The sequence below is a fragment of the Monodon monoceros genome, unplaced genomic scaffold (assembly GCF_005190385.1).
Source record: "Monodon monoceros isolate NGI ecotype Baffin Bay Population unplaced genomic scaffold, NGI_Narwhal_1 Super_Scaffold_22, whole genome shotgun sequence".
Taxonomy (NCBI): domain Eukaryota; kingdom Metazoa; phylum Chordata; class Mammalia; order Artiodactyla; family Monodontidae; genus Monodon; species Monodon monoceros.
In genome coordinates this window covers 27,559,413-27,578,763 of record NW_021703779.1, presented here as the reverse complement: position 1 = coordinate 27,578,763, position 19,351 = coordinate 27,559,413, and the positions used below count along the sequence as shown (strand labels likewise).

The 19,351-nt window shown below is 41.5% G+C and overlaps 1 protein-coding gene across 3 annotated transcripts in view; it reads left to right on the top strand.

Moving 5' to 3' along the window:
• DMD (dystrophin) overlaps nucleotides 1–19,351 on the top strand; it is a 2,107,962-nt gene that overhangs the window by 2,043,678 nt on the left and 44,933 nt on the right. For all 3 annotated transcript variants that reach the window (XM_029240034.1, XM_029240038.1, XM_029240035.1), the window contains 3 exons: nucleotides 271–336; nucleotides 1,427–1,492; nucleotides 4,229–4,387. In XM_029240034.1, the coding sequence (XP_029095867.1) occupies nucleotides 271–336; nucleotides 1,427–1,492; nucleotides 4,229–4,387 (291 nt within the window). The remainder of the gene's footprint in view (nucleotides 1–270; nucleotides 337–1,426; nucleotides 1,493–4,228; nucleotides 4,388–19,351) is intronic.

Genomic DNA, 19,351 nt, shown 5'->3' with positions numbered 1-19,351 from the left:
GACCTTTTCTATAATTGAAACTTTCCAGAGAAGTTTTTGATCTCTCTTTACGGCTTTTGAGAAAAGCAGAAGTATGAGAAATCATCTCTCAAACCTGGATTCTAAATACTTGACGATATCTAAGGTGCAGGAACAGCTAAATGTGTACATTAGCCGTAGTATTAGACTAAAAGCATTCTAGGCCATGTATATATAACGTAACTGTGTGGTGGGGGTTTTTTCTCCATTAATGGATGGTATCTGTGACTAATAACATTTTCTGCCTTATAGGCCTGCCTCGTCCCCTCAGCTTTCACACGATGATACTCATTCACGCATTGAACATTATGCTAGCAGGTATGAGACTAGTTGAATGCCAGGCAAATATTGATTGAAATAACTAACCAAGGAAAGCTAACCTATATTAATTTTAAACGAATCTTTTCTTTTGCCCCAATCTTGTCTGATTTCTACTAATCAGCTCGCCCTCTAACGTGCATGCCGTCCACTGCATGTTGTTTTCGGCCACCGATAAGAGCATCAGCGCAGAACAGCCTCCCCTAACCCAGGCCTTTAAACATTCCCGATAGCTTTGTTATGTTTTGTATACTGAGCACGTGTAATCAGTTGACTTAGAAATCATCTAACCTTCTTAGAAAACTGCTAGACCAGACATACGTATATGAAGAAATTATACTGTGTTATATGGAGACTATGAAAGCACTGGCTTTCCATTTCTGTGTGTATTTTCCATAATATGCTGTAAAGAAGAGAATCACTCATTTTCCTAGTCCCTGGACCTTTCTGTCCCACTTCCTTTGTGTTTGAGGTAACTTTTATATCTAAAAACGAAATTGCTGCTTGTAAGATATGCTTGTTAAATAAATCCATAAGAGTTTGGTTCACTTTTAAGTTGTAAAAAGACTTTATTATTGTTTGAGGTGAAGGAGGTGTCTGAAGGTAAAAAGTGGCAGAATGTATAGAGAGCTTACTGTGAATCTATCTTTTATCAATAGTCTAACTGCTGAACATGTGTATCAACCGTAGGAAGTATTAACTAGCTATATATAATTCTGTCTTCGGTGGAAATCTTTAATTGTCTTAAAAAACACATGGGATAGCGTAAAGTACGGAGTGTATTTGTTGTTAGGGAAGCTTTTCTCGTGAAAGCAAAGGCCTCTTCTCAGTGAAAGGAAGATCAGTCTGTGAAGGAGAAAAATACAACTTCTCTTGTCATCTGCAGCGTAAATGTAAAGCTACTTAACTAGCTGTGGTCCACCACTCACTGCCTCAGACGGTTAGGCCAACACACACATCCTTTAGTATGAAGGATTCCTTTCTCCTCTTGACATGATTTAGCCTTTAGTTTTCAGGAATGTTCGATTAGGTCTTGAATAGATTCTAAGAAGTCACATAAGTTTTAATGAGCTTTTACGTTTTTTATCAGGCTAGCAGAAATGGAAAACAGCAATGGATCTTATCTAAATGATAGCATCTCTCCTAATGAGAGCATGTAAGTATCCTGTCTCTTTTTACAAAATGTTCCTGACCATGAAATTGCTTTGAGGGATTTAGAGGTAGGCTAGCGCAGAAGATAGGAATTAGCGTTTATATTCATTTGATCTTTCAAGGAGACTTTCATTTACTTTTTTTTCTTTAACTCTTGACAGCCCGACACAGAATGAGCTCATCCAAATTGTGGCATTATTGGTATTCCAGATGTTCCAAAATGTTCCAAAACATTTTGCCTTACTCTTATTTAATGCCATACTACCACAAATGGCAGGGTCCCAAATACTTAAACTGTATTAAATGTTTAAGCTTTGACCAAGCCTGCAGGATGTTTAAAGGGATTAGATATTAATTTTTAAAGCGATGGCTAAGTAGTGTTTTCTCCACTCGTGGGGAGTAGAACTATAATCTTGGTGTAGTTGCATTGGCATTCCCGTATGGTAGGCTAGACGGGCATTTTCCTTTAGAGATCCTACCTAGTAGATTTTTGTGATTTAGCGTCTTCAAGAGCTAAGTCAAGTGAGGCTGTCTTGTGAAGGGTTTCAGAAGAAGAAGTACAAGTTGAGGTCACGGTTTTGTAGTGGGATGACAAGCCAGGCCTGTCAAATTTAAGCAAGGCGAGAGAGCCGTGCTCAAAGTGGCGGAGAGCACAGCTATGGCAGGGAAACAGAGGCTTCATTACAGAGTAGGGGAAGTATTCACAATAAGGAATCTTGCCATGAACCAAGAGGCTGAGGTTGGAGGGAGAAGACTGAGAAGCAAATATGGAGGACAAAATAAAGATCTGCTAACTGAATAGATAATGTAGGGAGATGAAATCTAGTCAAGGTACAATAATGTTTTTAGTTTGATAAGTTACGGATGTCTCACCACTTTGTCATGGAGAATCTAGGCAAAGGGAAGATGGTAAATTTATCATATGTAGTTGGTGTGGCAACCCAAAGTCACACTCAGATGAGAAACAGGCTTTATAAGGATTAGACTGAAGGAAGCAGTATCCAAGTGGCATTTATACATAACTGGTTATTGAAGACGTGAGACTAAGTCATCTCATCTGGTACATAAAGGTGATCAAGGTAATAATAAAGAATAAAGTCAACACTCAGCCATTCATATATGACTTAAGTTACTTAAAAGAAAACAAAACAGCCTTTTCCCCCAAACATAACTATGATGCATTCTCTTTCTTAGCTGTGGGGAAAAGTATTGATAGTATTAATATATGAACTACTTTGACAGAAAAATAGGTAAGCAGAGAATCAACGAAATGTAAACAACCTGAACGATTTGCTTCTTGGGGTCACTGATTTGAATATTAGAAGCTCTAGCACATTCACAGTAATTCAAGTTGTACCTGTATAATGATGGCTGCCATTCACTGACTGCCTCAGAAAACAGTAAGAGAAGTTGAATTATAACTATGTGTCGTAATTAAACATGGGAAGTCCTAGCAATCAAACTGCAGAATTTGGGAAGAGAGCTAACAAATTAGGTGGTCACAACTGCTTTTGTTTTATTTTTAAACGAAATTTAGCTTTAGCTTATTCTGAGGGCATAAAATCCATTTTGACTCGATGTTGGATGGTAATATCATATCTTAGGGGCAGATCTGGGGAAGTGGTTTGGTAGATTGGTTGACTTCACTTAAATGTTTGTTTTTAGCACCCGATAATTATTTTAATTTTAACTTAGCAACCAATTATCTGCCTTGATGGACCAAGGTCATTTAAATTAGGAGGATTTTTTTCCCTAAATCTGGAAGTTTTTCAACTCAGAGGACATAGAGATGAGAAAAGGAAATTAAAGGGGTGTGGAGAGGGAAAAATTAACTGTATCATCTTACTGAAATGTAGCCGGAAGCAAAGGGATTTAGCCTATCACTAAGAACAGAATGAAGTCCTTATAACTCGGAGGTACACAGGCTTTTCAGGAGCTGGGGGCGATGCATTTAGAAAATAATTTCTTCTGTGTATGAGAGAGTTCCTAGATAGGAGGAAAGATTGCAGCTTCCTCCCAACGTATAAGCCTTTGGCCTCTTTGTTCCCCAAGGTTAGTCTTTGAAAAGCTGCTCTGAGGAATGAGTTGTTCAGTCCTCTTGTATTAGTCACCTTAATGGCTTTTTTTTTCCCCTGCCAATTTTTGTTTCTCTATCTAAACGATAATTGAATGAAATAGTAGCCATTTTTATCTGTAGTTTCATTATTGTTATCATCCTGCCTCTGTGGGGTTTATAAGTTGAAACTGGCTTACCAAAGCAACACTTTTCACTTGCATTGCTTTCCACTTAAGAAAATATTTACTCTCTTATTTTAAACGGCTTCAGTTTTTTCCTGGTCAGTATCAACAACACAGTGGGTGAGCGAACAGATTGTCTTGACAGGCTTGGTAGCGAAAGCATTATACAGCCATTATTACGTCTCTTAATATTTACTAACGATTGATGAAACTGTCAACGTAGAGTCCCAGTATTACTGTCATTCTACCATTCATTTACCCACGTAAATAGGCCAACCAGATTCAGTGGAAAATCTGAGCAAGAAACACTTGGAATTGTCACCAACAGGATGGTAGACCACAACTTCAGGAGTATCAAGATGTCTTTAAAAGCAGGAAAAGGGGTCTAATTAATTGTTAAGAGCAAATAACTGTTTCTATTTTTAAAATACACACCCAAGTCCCTGACCCCCAAGGCAAAATAAGGGGGGAAAAAACCAAAACCTTTGATTTTATTTTCCAGAGATGATGAACATTTGTTAATCCAGCATTACTGCCAAAGTTTGAACCAGGACTCCCCCCTGAGCCAGCCTCGTAGTCCTGCCCAGATCTTGATTTCCTTAGAGAGTGAGGAAAGAGGGGAGCTAGAGAGAATCCTAGCAGATCTTGAGGAAGAAAACAGGTGAGTTTTCTTTCTAGCTTTGTCATTGGTATGCAGAGTGCATACACTTGCGCACATAGAAAAGTGCCAGGAATCTTCACTTAGAGTCATTTTATGTCTAATTGTTTTCTCCAATAATCTGTTTAGCTCGGTTTACAGATTCTCTCTCTCTCTTTTTTTTTTTTTTTTTTTTTTTTTTTTTGTCATCCGAAAGAAGAAAATGAATGCAATAGCTATAAGTAAGAACTCATATAGTAGGTGTTAAAGGAATGAATGCTGATGGTGGTATTTGATTTGTTGCATGCGTTTCGGAGGCTTTGATTTTACGTTTGAGAATAGAATTTAAGAACAAAGTAGGTCATTTAATTTTATGATGATATGATTTGTACATGCGTTGGGCCATATTATCTATCTCAAAGCATTTAAGCAAGTCGGCTCATTGGTCATATTTGGGAATGAATTAGTTCATCTTAGTTTCCATCATCAAATACAGCGGTCATTTATGCACACTGTCCTAGCAGATTAGCGAGACAATTCCAGTTGTCAGTCATCACCTGAAAAACATGTCCATGGAAAAAGAGCAGAAATTATAAAAGTAAAAGCAAATTTCCTAATGACTGCACAGAGGACAAAGATGTAAACATCTGGCACATTGTGGGATGTCAGGATAATGCAAATCATTGGACTTTTACTTTTGTATTACGTTTATTATATCACAGGTCCCTTGGTTAAGAAAGGCTTTCGCACATGATCACTTCTAACTCAGTGTGCCTTCCTTAGACAGATGCCACCAGGCGAGTCTTTAAAGAGCAAATGCTCAAATCTGTGGGACTCGAGTACTTTCATCTCTTTGGTTTAGCCCAAGGCACAAGGACCTCTTAATCGAGGCAACCCAGTATGTCTGAGAACCAGTGCCCTCGGGGAGTATGTCACCTCAAGATGAAAAGGCAAAACTGCCGTTCATCCATTGCTTTCTCCTGCCACTGGCCTCTTTCTAGCTCTCAGTACCGCTGACCTATGGCCAGAGGTCCTTATCTGGTCGGCTTCCCTTTGTCTCTTTCTCGCCCCTCCAGTAAATCCTCCATGCCGACTGCAGTTGTGCATCTCTCCAGAACCAAGACCCAGCATGGCATTGTTCCTTCACTGGATTTCGGCATCGTTTAAAAAACCTAGCTCCTCAGCTGGGCATTTTTAAACCTTCCACAGTTTTCTCTTGACCTGCTTGTCACAACTTCATCTTCTTTTGTACCTGTATTCTGGCCATGCTGTTGTGGCTGCTGTTTCTGAATGCATCGTGCTCTCATCCGCTTTCCGGGTCGAGCTCAAGCTTGCGTCTCAGCCTAGCTGCTAACCCCCATCGCTCCACTGCCATATCTGGCAAAGGAGTCCTTCCCATCCTCCATGCCCTTGCTCAGAATGATTTTCCCCACAGAGCCCTGTTAGATCCCGGCATTTGGAAGTAATCTGTCATTTGTCTGTGTTCTCAGAATACTCTGGACCTTTCTCAGAGACCTGTGTTTCAGTTTGCTTTTTGATCAGTTATTCCCAATGCTTCCCTCTAATGGAGACAGTGAATGCCTTTGGAATAAGGCCTGTGTTTCAATCCTCTTAATGCCCCCTATGGTACCTAGCACAGTGTGACTATTTAATGGGTTCTCCAGAAATGTTTGGTAAAAGCCTGAGTTAAGAATACAGAGGGGGTGCCACACACATACCATTCAGGAGGTAATACTGAACATTCTGTGGGTTTGGGCCTTATTTGTAAGACTGGCAATGAGCATCATGGTAGATAAAACCTTTCCCTCTACTTTATTGAGTACCATTAGTATTCATTTATGTTAAGTCTTTAATTATTTTAGGGGTCAAAGTCAAATAGGAAGAAAAAGTTGGTATTGGCATTCATTATAAATAGAATTTGATGTTACCCAGGAATAAAAATATTTTTGTACAATATGATTGTCCATTGTGTAATATATCTTTCCATTTCATTGGTCAAGAGTTCTGTCTCGGTTATTATTACTGCACTTGCCCTCCACACCCTGACAACCAGGCCAAAGAGTGCTGGTGAAGAGTACTTGGAACTATCATTTGTATATCATTTCGTCATTTTCAGAGTACTTTAATGCATTTTGGGTCATTTAATCTTCCTAAAAGCTCTGTGTAGAAGATGGATGAGAAAATGCAGGTTCAGAGAGGTTCAAACGGCTTGACCCAAATTTCACAATCAGCCAGTGGCAGAAGCAAATCCAGATCCAGATTTTCTGACTCAAAATAGCCAACTGTGCCTTGCACCAGAGCCTAAAGAAGAGTCATCCTATGTACATATCATTTATGTAGAAGTGTGCATCCTATGTAAATATCATGTATGTAGAACTGTGGCACATTCCATGGAATGGACCTTTACTTGAGGGAATATTTTTAGGACTACATATGAACAAACCTGTCCATCGACTTGTGGTACAGTGATCACCAGTTTACCCTGAAAGATATCCAAGACCATTGCCCAGGAATGACATGGTTTATTCCCTGAAAGAAAGAAAAGATAAATTGCACCAGGGCTGCTTAGAGCTCCAAAATGAAGAATCTGGTATTGGTGCACGTCTTTCTGTAAGCTATCTTGACCCTCAAGTAAAGGTCAGGATGAGCTTCCTTCTTTCTCTCTCTACTTTGTCACATTTTCACTTCCTACCAAATCCCAAGAAACGTCTCTGCCGAGCTCCCCTCCTGAAGGTAGCCCCTGGTTTTCTTTGTTCTATCCTCTCCTGTCTTCCTGCAGTTCTTCTCAAAGAAATTCAGAGCCGTAGCTTTGTCTTCATGATCCTTGAGTTCAGTGTTGCTTAAAGGAGCCTGTAATTCACCATTTCCTTTCCTTCCTCTGAGAGAACCCGGGAGGTCATTAGATGTCCCCTGTCCGTGCCCGCCAACCTAGCTATATTTCTCTAGTCAAACTGGCTACGTAATTTGACAAATACAAGCAGACATTTAGAGCAAATGGGAAAGGATATTTAAAACTGAGAGTATCCTGTGTCCCTTGGACACATGTCTGTGTGTACTTTGTGTTCCTTTATCCTGTAGCAAGGGCTTATCTCCAAATGACAGTTAGCAAGGGAAAGAGGCTTGAAAAGATCCCCATTCCTGACTAGATATGTTTATTGAATTCTGTTATTCATGACACCTCCCCACCATCCCCTTGGAAAACAGAAATTGGCATTATAATGAGGAAGTGTCTCAAGGATATCTTACCTCTGTCTTTAGAATTCCATTTCTCCCAGTTGTTGCCACATAGCATTCAATAAATATTTGTTGAATAAGTTAATGAATAAATGAATTGAAATGAAGCTGAATTTATTTTCCTTGTAGCACTCATGCATGTACTTTTGGCTAAAATTCTTTTTACATCCTAATTTCAGAGAGGAAAGCCTCTTGAAAGCTTTTCTTGTGCTTGCTTTTCAGAATACTTCCCATTTTCAAACTTCTTTGATGAGCACCAAGCCTTGCTTTGTCATAAATTTAGAATGTTCAAAATTCATTTTCCAAATCCTAAGCCCCGCGTGTCTGCCCCCACTGGCTTTCTCTGATTCTTGGCTTATGCCACAAAGATAAGGCGAAAGCTCTGAGCAAAAGCTAAGTCTGACTCTCAGTTTTCTCGATAGGGTCTCTCATAAATTTGGGTGACTAGTGACTTATACGGTCTTTAACGTTTCACTTCTGCATAATGTTTCTCCCTCATACCACAGATAATTCTGATTCACCTGTTCGGTCGAGACCAGTTGGATGTCGAGCATTTGCTCTGTTGTGCGTCCTTAGCATTGCAAACTCCAAGTTCGCTTTTGTCCTGCGTGCAGGACAGCCTGCAATCTGCTGACCTAAATCTGTAGTGACAAATTTCGATGTATTTTTCTCTGCACTAAGTGAACTCAGACTTGCTCTGAAATTCTAGGTATGACCCTAGCAATGAAAAGGTAGCCTTTATGAGAGACAAAACCTCATTGTCATTCTGCTGCCTGCGCATCAAATTGATTAGATTGTTCCCAAGTCTAAAAGGAGGGTAAATACTAAGCTGATTTACCGTGAAGGCTAAAGTTAATTAAAATTGTTAGTAGATGTTTTGTGACGACGGAGGATTCTGAACTTTTAGTACCTGCTAGGTACCTTTCATATGTCTTGTTGGGCAACCAGTCATGATGCAGCCTAAGTGTGAGTTTTCCCTTGATCCTTTTCACTCGTCCAGTGGCTATGCAGGATTGTAAATGTTATATTCAGAAAAACTCTAGATGGGTTACTTATACCACTGAATTAAGCTAACCGGCGATCGTCATCCTGGTGCTTTCCCTTGTAAGTGACGTGATGACCGGGCCCGGGGCTCATAGTTTTCAATCTTCACAGTCTCAGGACGTCTTTAGCCCACGTTCCTTCCTTTGGTCTTTGTGTGAGTCTCACGTGATGGTGAGGAGATGGCCAAGATGAAGGGAAGCCGAAGCGGGTCGGGAGTGGGCGTTTCGAGCTGAGCGAGGAGCATAAACAAAGGTGTCAGGGAGGAACAGCACGGGGTACTTGGGAAACCGCAGACAGTTGCGCGACCTCTGTAATTAGTCCAGAAATGGGAGGAGATGAAGCCGGACAGGTCGGCAAGGCCAGGTGGGGAACGACAAGGCCAGGTGGGGAGGGACAAGGACGCAGTGCGGTGCTGTGTGGGGGCCTCCTCACCTGGTACAGGAGCCCCCCAGGGGTGAGCCAGGAGCGATGCTGTTAGACTTACACTTACGTGGGTGACTTGGGCAGCTGGGCGGAGGCTGGGGGGACTTTGAAGAGCACAGGCCTGGAAGAAGGAAGTCAGATGGGGAGGGAGCATGGAAGCCCAGGAAAGAGATGATAAGGGCCCACAGGAGGGTAATAGAAATGGGGAGGATGGGCTGAATCTGAGGGATATTTTAGGGGAGGGGAGGGGCGGGGCTGTTTGGCTGGCTGGTTGGGCGGATCTGGGGAGGGAAGGAATGAACCCCAGTTCTGGCGGGTGCAGGGCGAGACCACGGTTGTTGGCAGCTGGGACTGACAGCTCAGGAAGAGCGGCAGCAGGGTCGTCCTTCAGTTCAGCAGGATTTACAGAGGGCCTTCCTCAAGGTCAAGTAGCTGGAAGATGGTGAATGGGGTGCAGGAGACGTTGAGTTTGAGGTTCTGGTGACATACCCACGGACAAATGTCTGACGGTGGGAAATGGAACTTTGAAGCTGGAAGGAGGGGTGTGGGCCAGAGATAACAGATCTGGGAGTCACCAGCTCACAGCTGGTAGCTGAAACTGAGAGTCAATTTATCTACCCAGGGAGCACGTGGCAGAAGGGGAACAATGGGCTTGGTAAAACTCTAGAAGATGGAAACATTAAAATGTTTATAGAAGTCCCTTTATTGTTTAATAGGTAATCCATGCACATCATATGCAATCCAAAGGGTTTAAAAGGCATATAAAGATAGTGAGCGTTTCTCCGACCTTGTCCCCTGGCTGTCGTGCTCCCAGTGCCGGGGGGCTGCCCGCTTTACTTCTTTCTCGTGTAATCTTTCAAAGATATTCTCTACATACGCAAATATTTTTGTGGTTGTTGGAATTATTTCACACAGTACCATGTAGTGTTCACTCTGGTCTTTTCGTTCTACTTAAAGATCCCTAATTACACACGCTGGAGGAATATCCCAGAAGAAGAGGGGAAGAGAGCTTGGGAATGATAGCATTTTCCCGGAGGAGGCAAGAGGGAGAGGGGCACAAGGACACAGGAGGAGGCATGGTTTTGAACGGGAGAAGGGCCACCTCTGGAAATCATGTTGTAGGTGACGAAGCCGGGGTAAGGAATGGGGGTGGGGAAGATAACAGTGAATGTTAACTGTCCAGTACACATCATTGGGAATTAGTAGAGACTGATTCTCATAGCTGGTCTGCACATTTTTTTTAAGTTGAATTGGGGGGAAAAGGGTAGTGTATGAGAAAGTTAATGAATCTGGGCCCTCATGCCACTTGGCAATAGGAGCCCCCAAAACACAGGGCTACAGAGCCTTTTTAGAGAAAGGGAGCTACTTCTCTCATATAAATCAAACCGACAAGGTCTTTCATGGCCAGAGAAGCTGCCGTATGAAGAGAAGCTGAAGGGCATACCCACTGCATTTAATAAGCTGTGCAGGAGTCAACCGCCCCCGCTCTAGGCGGGCTGGGACGACAGTTACATGGGGCGGGGTCGCCATGATTCCCAGGCTCAGTTTCTAACTAAGCCACCCAATAACTACATTTCCTTCAGTGTATCCTGAGTTAATCGAAGCTTGTGGATGGATGACCCGAGTTCTCCCTCTTTTTAACTGTCTTGTTATACTAAATGTATTAATGTTGCCTTAAACCTTTTCGGGGAGCAGCGTGAGGTTTTCTTTTTTACAAGAAAAGTTTATTTTTCACAGTAGAGACAGTTTGAATACTCATATTATAAATTCTCTGTAAACACACAAACAAAATTTAACTTGGAATACAGGTAGCCACGTATAATCTTTTTTTTTAATCGAAGTATAGTTGATTTACAAGATTGTGTTTCAGATGTACAGCACAATGATTTGGATATATATTTTTTTCAATTCTTTTCCGTTATTGAATATAGTTCCCTGTGCTATACAATAAATCCTTGTTGTTTATTCTGTATATGGTAGTGTGTATCTGTCAATCCCGTACTCCTAATTTATCCCTCCCCCCTCCCCTTTGGTAACCATAAGTTTGTTTTCTACGTGAGTCTGTTTCTGTTCTGTAAATAAGTTCATTTGTACTCTTTCTTAAATTCCACATGTGAGATACATAATATTTGTCTTTCTCTGACTTCACTTAGTGTGATAGTCTCTACGTTCATCCATGTTGCCGCAGATGGCATTCGTTCATTCATTTTTATGGCTGCGTTATTCCATTCTGTGTGTGTGTGTGTGTGTGTGTGTGTGTGTGTGTGTGTGTGTGTGTTTATGTATATATATACACGTGTGTGTGTATACACACACACACACCCCACATCTTCTTTATCCATTCATCTGTTGATGGACAACATCATGAAGTTTTAAGTGCAAATACTCAATCTATTTAAATGGGGGATATGTTTTTTAAAGACTGGAGTTATCACTCGATTTTAGGGTCCTCTGTCTTAGATGTCTTGGAAATCATAACAAAAACTCGTCCGGTGAGTTTAGATCTTGGCATAGGAAGTTGGATAGTCATGAGGACTGCTTCATCCCACAGAAAAACTGAAGTACCCCTCTGGTGATAACAGTATTCACAACTTATTGGTACAGCTGCCATCTTCCTAGAGCAAGCTGGATAAAAGCTGAAGTTCTTACAATCCGATTTCCCTTTTTAGATCCTCCATGAAGACCCTCATCCTTCTGTTGGCTTTTGTTACCAGACCATCCTGCTGCGGTAGAACTGACTGTAGTCTTAACTTTCTTTAGTTACTTTCCAGGCCTGAGGATATCATTCCATTCAAGTCAACAGCTAGTTAGTGAGTGCTTAATGTGTTTTTCAAACAGGACTAGAAAAAGGAATAAGCCTTGGTTCTTACCCTCATGGGGCTCAAACTTTAATAAGAAGACATTCAAATATAAACAGTTATAACCCAGTGTTACAAGTGCTCTGAGGGCACAGAGGTGAATGACTAGTTCTGTCGGAGGGATTGGGGAGACTTTCACAAAGGGAGGTGAACATAAAGGCTGAATAGGAGTTTTCCAGGCTGAGAGAGGGCGTAAGGTTGAGCCTTTGCAGACTGTTGGGGCAGTGAGTTATGTGTGGCCAGAGCACAGGATGAAGAGAACGAGAGAGTAGTGGAATGGTAGGTGGAGACCGCTGTTTAAAGGGCTTTACATGTCAGACAAAGGAGTTTGGACTGTATCCTATAAGCAGTTGAACAGTGAAGGCTTTGTGAGGAGGAGAAGATTTAGCAAAATAATTGTAAGCAGGGAGCTAAAGCCATGGAGATCGGTGGAAGGATAGTGCAACAGTTCATTGAAACATGGCCAGGTTCTTAACTAAGGATCTCTTAGGCGAGTGAAGAAGTGATAGAGAAATGGGAAGTCGCTGGATGAATGAGGCCAGGGGAGATGGGAGAGGGAGGAATTGGGTGGTATGAAATTTTTTATCAGGGAACTGGGAAATGGCCATTAAAAAACAATATCGACAACAACATAGCACACACAAGAAAAGCTACTGATTGGCCAAGGTCAATGGATAGAGAAAAAGAACTATGTGTTGCGCATACCGAGTTCCGTTTGCCCAAGGAGATTCAAACATAGCAGTAAGATTCCTGTAGTAGAAATAGTAAATCAGTGAACATAGTGGGGATTAACTTAGCTGATATAATTGAGCTTCAAATTTAGTTTGAGGTTCCCTGCAGGCAGGGGGAATAAGAGGAAACAATGATTTGTCTATCTCTCAATATTGGATGAAAGAAGCGTGAAACTTTCTAAGGAAACAGCGTAGTTTTCCTGGTTCTAAATAACAGTAACAGCAAAAACAAATAGCTGTCATTTGAGTGCTTGCTGTGGACCAAACCTGTTCTGAGTATATGTAAGATCCTATTCAATCCCCACAACAACCCTATGAACGAGAGGCTGTTTCCCAAATAAAGACTCCATGACACAGGGTATGAAGGACACGCCACACGGCTAGCAAGGAATAGGGCCTGGATTCAAACTCAGGCATTCCTGGGCTCTTAGACAGTGTTAATGCTTTGGTGTGATTACTGGCTAGTCTCCTTATCCATATTTTTATAACAAAGACTGAAGGAAATTGTATGTGGCTGCTTCTAGTAGCCTTTGATAATTGTGGAAAGCTTGCCGTTAAAGACCAAAGAAATGATGACAGTTCTCCATGGATAAAGGTCACTATTGCCCAAAATGTGTTCTATAACATACCTCTAAGATACTCTAAAAAGACTGATTCTAAGGACAGATAAACTTTGGAAGTGCTTGTACTGGAAAGTGTTGATTAATTTGCGTTTGCATTGAAGAGTCCAGAAGTAAAGAAACATGATTAGCTTTGTTTAACCCAGTGTTGGTTACACATACTTGACCTCAGCCCAGTTGTAGTGTTCTGTGGAACTCACTTTGGTAAGAAATACAGGTCTGTACTAATGTCTCTGAAAATGAAGCCTGGATTTTTCTCACAAAAGTAACTTCCGATTTTCTCCAGTAGTAAAGCCCTACAACCCGAGAGACCAAAATGATTTAGTCTGGAAAATTCAGATAGGTATTAAATCATCTCCTGTAAGAAGAGATAATTCTAGGAGGTGTTTTTGTGGAACATCCCACCGTGAGTGACCTGGCTTTCCCATCAAACCACGAAAAAGCATTTCCACCAGTAACTTGACAAAATTAATTTGCTATATGGAGCTCTTAATTGTTGTTAACTGATTGAATTTCGATGGATGTCTACCAAACACAGGAACTTTTGCTCCTGTGACAATTACTGTTGGATTTTGCTGCGTAAGTTGTTAGATGCGAAGGCCAGTTGTTACTTGAGGCCTCTCCTGGGTTGTGATATAAAAGTGTATTACCAAACACATGGGAAGATATTAGCGGGAATGCAGGTGTAACAGTCATCTCAATGACAGATTAAGGTGTACATTTTGAAGATGTGTAGCTAGTGTATGGTCCTGTGTAATGCTACTTGAGGAAGCTGATTCCTTTTCTGGCACGGAAATGTTAGAGGAAGGATCAGTGATGAATCTATCAACCTTGTGTGGCTTGGTACTTAGCAAGTTTAAGTTCACAGAACCCATGGCTAATGGAGACATCCAGGAGACTGTTGAAAAGACAGGTCTGGAGTCTAGAAGAGAAGGCTGGACTGAGGAGTAATGGGTTGGGGGAGGTCGGGTCATGGGTGTAGAGGAGGTGGAAGCCTAGCGAGAGGACAGGGTCCTCTTAGGAAGAGAACACGTGTGGAAAGAAGACCAAGGACCTCCTGGTGTACTTGATTGTAACTGGCTATGCCCAGTTCTCCACCCGTAGCCCAGATGGAAACGGTTTCCTGGTTTGTATTACTTATGTAAATGGATGACTTCTGCAGATGACCAAACCCTTTTTTATTTTCCTGCTCTGTGGATATAATTAAAGTTGACCTCTTTCTGTATCTCCAAATTCTGGGTTACCTTTTGGTACCACTCCGTCTGCTATCTACAATTTATAAGTAAACCCATATGATCCTTTTCCTGTAATTTCCTAGTAAAGCAAAGTGATTATTTCAAAGATAGAAAATAACCTATATTCTTAGCTTAAACAATGAGCATAATTCCCAGTCCTTTTGCATTAGTGTAAGGTTTGTCACCATGGAACTGAACAATATCCCACACACTAGAAGGTGAGCTCTTGAAGGGTAAGGGACTGTGTCTCGCATATGTTTCTCTCTGTAGTGCTGGTGTAGGCTTTACATGTTGATTCGATTAATGGATAAATGTCCTTTGGAGTTTTCTTGTTCCCTGCCAGATTTCTTGGCTGGTTTTTCTACATCTGTGACTCTATTTCTGTTTTGTCAGTAAGTTCATTTGTATCATTTATTTCAGATTCCATATATAAGCGATATCATATGGTATTTGTCTTTCTCTGTCCGACTTGCTTCACCCTGCATGACAGACTCTAGGTCCATCCATGTCTCTACAGATGACCCAATTTCATTCCTTTCTATGGCTGAGTAATATTGCATTGTATATAAGTGCCACATCTTTTTTTTTTTTTTTACATCTTTATTGGAGTATAATTGCTTTACAATGGTGTGCTAGTTTCTGCTTTATAACAAAGTGAATCAGTTATACACATATACATATGTTCCCATATCTCTTCCCTCTTGCGCCTCCCTCCCTCCCACCCTCCCTATCCCACCCGTCCACCAGGTGGTCACAAAGCACGGAGCTGATCTCCCTGTGCTATGCGGCTGCTTCCCACTAGCTATCTATTGTACGTTTGGTAGTGTGTATGTGTCCATGCCGCTCTCTCGCTTTGTCACAGCTTACCCTTCCCCCTCCCCATATCCTCAAGTCCGTTCTCTAGTAGGTCTGTGTCTTTACTCCTGTCTTCATCCCGCATCTTTTTTTATCCATTCATCCGTCGATGTACATTTAGGTTGCTTCCATGTCTTGGCTATTGTAAATAGTGCTGCTATGAACATTGGGGTGCATGTATCTTTTTGAAGTATGGTTTCCTCTGGATATATGCCCAGGAGAGGGATTGCTGTGGATCATATGGTAGTTCTATTTTTAGTTTTATAAGGAACCTCCATACTGTTCTCCATAATGGCTGCACCAATTAACATTCCCACCACCAATGTAGAAGGGTTCCCTTTTCTCCACACCCTCCCCAGCATTTATTGTTTATGGAGTTTTTAATGATGGCCATCATGACTGGTGTGAGGCAGTACCTCATTGTAGTTTTGATTTGCATTTCTCTGATAATGAGTGATGTTGAGCATCTTTTCATGTGCTTTTTGGCCATCTGTATGTCTTCTTTGGAGAAATGTCTGTTTAGAACTTCTGCCCGTTTTTTGATTGGGTTGTTTGGTTTTTTGACATAGAGCTGCATGAGCTGTTTGTATATTTTGGAGATTAATCCCTTGTTGGTCGCTTTGTTTGAAAATATTTTCTCCCACTCTGTGGGTTGTCTTTTATATCATTTTCCACTGGACGGAAAACACTGAAGTTGTTTAGGTTAGCCCAGACTTGAACATTTCCTGGGCTTATTTTGGAGCTCTCTTTTAAATTCATTGTCTGAAAATACTGAGAAGTGTCTGCATACATAATTCTGCAGGCGTGTACACGGCGTCTTTCTCTTATGTACACGGTTAAACTTGATTCCTCCATAGTAGGAGAGAGCATTAGAAAATCATGGACTTCATTGGGGAAATAATCTTTTTTGCTGTGAGAAATAATATTTTGAATTTAGAACTTTTTTTTTTTCTTTTTTTTTTTTTTGTGGTACGCGGGCCTCTCACTGCTGTGGCCTCTCCCGTTGCGGAGCACAGGCTCCGGACGCGCAGGCTCAGCGGCCATGGCTCACGGGCCCAGCCGCTCCGCTGCATGCGGGATCTTCCCGGACCGGGGCACGAACCCGTGTCCCCTGCATCGGCAGGCGGACTCTCAACCACTGCGCCACCAGGGAAGCCCTAGAACGTATTTTTTATAAGAGCTTTATCAAGATATAATTCACATACCATAAAATTAACGCACTTAAAGTGTATATGTCACTGGTTATTAGTGCATTCACAGAGCTGTGCAACCATCGTCACGTAAGCAATTTTAGAACAATTTCCTCACCCCAGAAAGAAACCCCATACCCATTTTCAGTCACTCTCCACTTCTTCCAAAACAACCGCACCCCAGCCCTAGACAGTCACTAATCTTCTTTGTTTTATATGGATTTGCTTATTCTGGACTTTTCATATAAATGGAATAACACAATACATGGTCTTTTGTAAGTGGCTTCTTTCACGTAGCCTAATATTTTAAAGGAACACCTATGTTGTAGCATGTATTAGTCCTTCATTCTTTATTACTGAATGATATTCTATCGCATAGAAATACCACATTTTAAAACATTCATGTGGCAGTTGATGGACGTTTGAGTTGTTTCCACTTAATGGCTATTATGGATAATTCTGCCGTGAACATTTGTGCACGAGTACTGGGACTTACTTTAAAGAAATGATCCTGTAGTTTCTGTCATTGTAATAGAGGAGACCGTAGGATCAAATATGGCAAGAGTATATAGCAGGGCATGCCAGGAAGTGAAAAATAGGCCATCAAGATAAATTTACTGGGAGAATTTAAGGCCAAGTCTTAACTACTCGTGAGGGATTCAAGCCAGGACACACAAAGCCTAAAATTATGCTTCTCCTGGAGACCGTTACAGCGTTTTGCTGACCACAAACAATGAAAGTTTAATATTTTACTGTATTTGTCTGAAAATTGAAACACACTTTTCCCAATGGTACTATTCCTGGAGACTAGACTTCCTCACTTCTAAAACCTTTCCAGTCCTAGTATGCTTTGTGTATGGTTAAGACTAGTCACGGTCATATTTGTCTTGGGTTTTGTCTGTCTGCTTTCTTTCCAGGTATAACAGGATTTTTTTGAATGAATTCTTCTCTTCTTGTGTTGAACTTTTGATTAATACATTTATTCTTGGACAATACTGTGTTAGTCCTTGATCAGGAATTTGTGAAAAAATATCTCACTCATTGAAGATTAAAAAAAAAAAAAAAAACTAAAGCCCATTAATACTGTCAGGTTCTGTCTCATGGAGCTCAAGCAAGATATAGATCACTATGTCGAGGGCAAATCCTGAGAACAGAGTATATGTAAGTACATTAACCCTGTAGGCTTGGTCTGAACAGTTTATTACAGCAGTAATCTGTGGACAAAATTTTATCATTCTGTCACATGCCCAGCAGATTTGGTGGAATCTAAGGAAATCTCATCCTAGTGATCTTAGCTCAGTGATTTCATTTTGCCCAGATGCTCAGCTGTGATACACTTTACTATAGCACAGATGATGGAAAATATACAACAATTCCCAGATTCTGGGGTAGCTACAATCATGACTGGGGAGGGGGGGCAAGAATTAAAGAGAGCAAATGGTGAATCAGTTTCTAAGCGCTCACGCTCTCCCTCTCTCCCTCTCTCCCTCTCTCCCTCTCTCCCTCTCTTTCTTTCTCTCTCTCTCTCTCTCTCTCTCTCTCTCTCTCTCTCTCTCGCTCTCTCTCTCTCTCTCGCTCTCTCGCTCTCTCGCTCTCTCGCTGTCTCTCTCTCTATATATATATTCTGCCAAGTTCAGTGGGTGTTATTAGATTGCTTTTATTTCAGACAATTTAGGTGCTTTCCTTTGGTAAGAAGCTTTCAGCACACCTGAGGTTCCAAATCCAAAGAGTACACAATATAGAGAAAGAAGTCATAATAATTATGAACACTTAGATCGGGCTGGGTCTGGTTCTAACAAAGTTGTACATAGGGAATGTAGACCGCACTGGCTCACTGAACCTCCTGGTGGGATGAGTGCTTAGGTCAGTTGCCCAGCCTCAGCAGCTGGCAGAGCCTGGCTGTGAATCAAGGTCTTTGTAACTCCAGAACCGTGCTCTCAAACCCTGTTGCAATTCCCACCTCAGCCACGGGTGATAAAAGGCACCAAAAAGGCAATGTGTCCAAAAAAACTTCTCGTATTTTTCTTTGCTTGCTTCAACATCGCTTTTTATAAGTAAGTAAAGGTATTTTATTTATTTATTTTTTCGGCTGCCTTGGGTCTTCGTTGCTGCGTGTGGGCTTTCTCTAGTTGCGGCGAGCGGGGGCTACTCTTCGTTGCAGTGGTTTCTCTTGCTGTGGAGCACTGGCTGTAGGCACGCGGGCTTCAGTAGTTGTGGCACACAGGCTCAGGAGTTGTGGCGCAATGGCTTAGTTGCTCCGCCGCATGTGGAATCTTTCCGGACCGGGATCGAACCTGTGTCCCCTGCGTTGGCAGGCAGGTTCTCAATCAGTGCGCCACCAGGGAAGTCCTGCTTCAGCATTGCTTTTAAACGCAGATATCACTGGAAGAAATGGTACATTATTATGAAATCCCAGTAAGGTTTATTCAGTAGGAAAGGGGCTGGAATTTAAGAGCTCTACATGCATTACAAGGGGACAATGTTAAGAGAAGAGGATTAGAAACAAGAGCCTGGGGGGGGGGGGGGGTTCCTGCCATTTTTACTGTTTTGCTTAAGGCAGACCTAAAATATGCATATTTTTACTTCCCACCCTGTGAGCGGCTCCATAATTAACACTGGTAGTGCCAAGGCATATTAATGTCTCTTTCCATCTAGTTTAGGGGTATTTTTGACTTTGTGTTTGATAAAATTTTACAGTATAGCTTTAAATATTTTAATTATAATTGAAAAAGGCTCTGTGCAATTTCCAGTTTTTAAAATACCTCACGCCTGCGAAATTTGTCTTTCCCTTTTTTTTT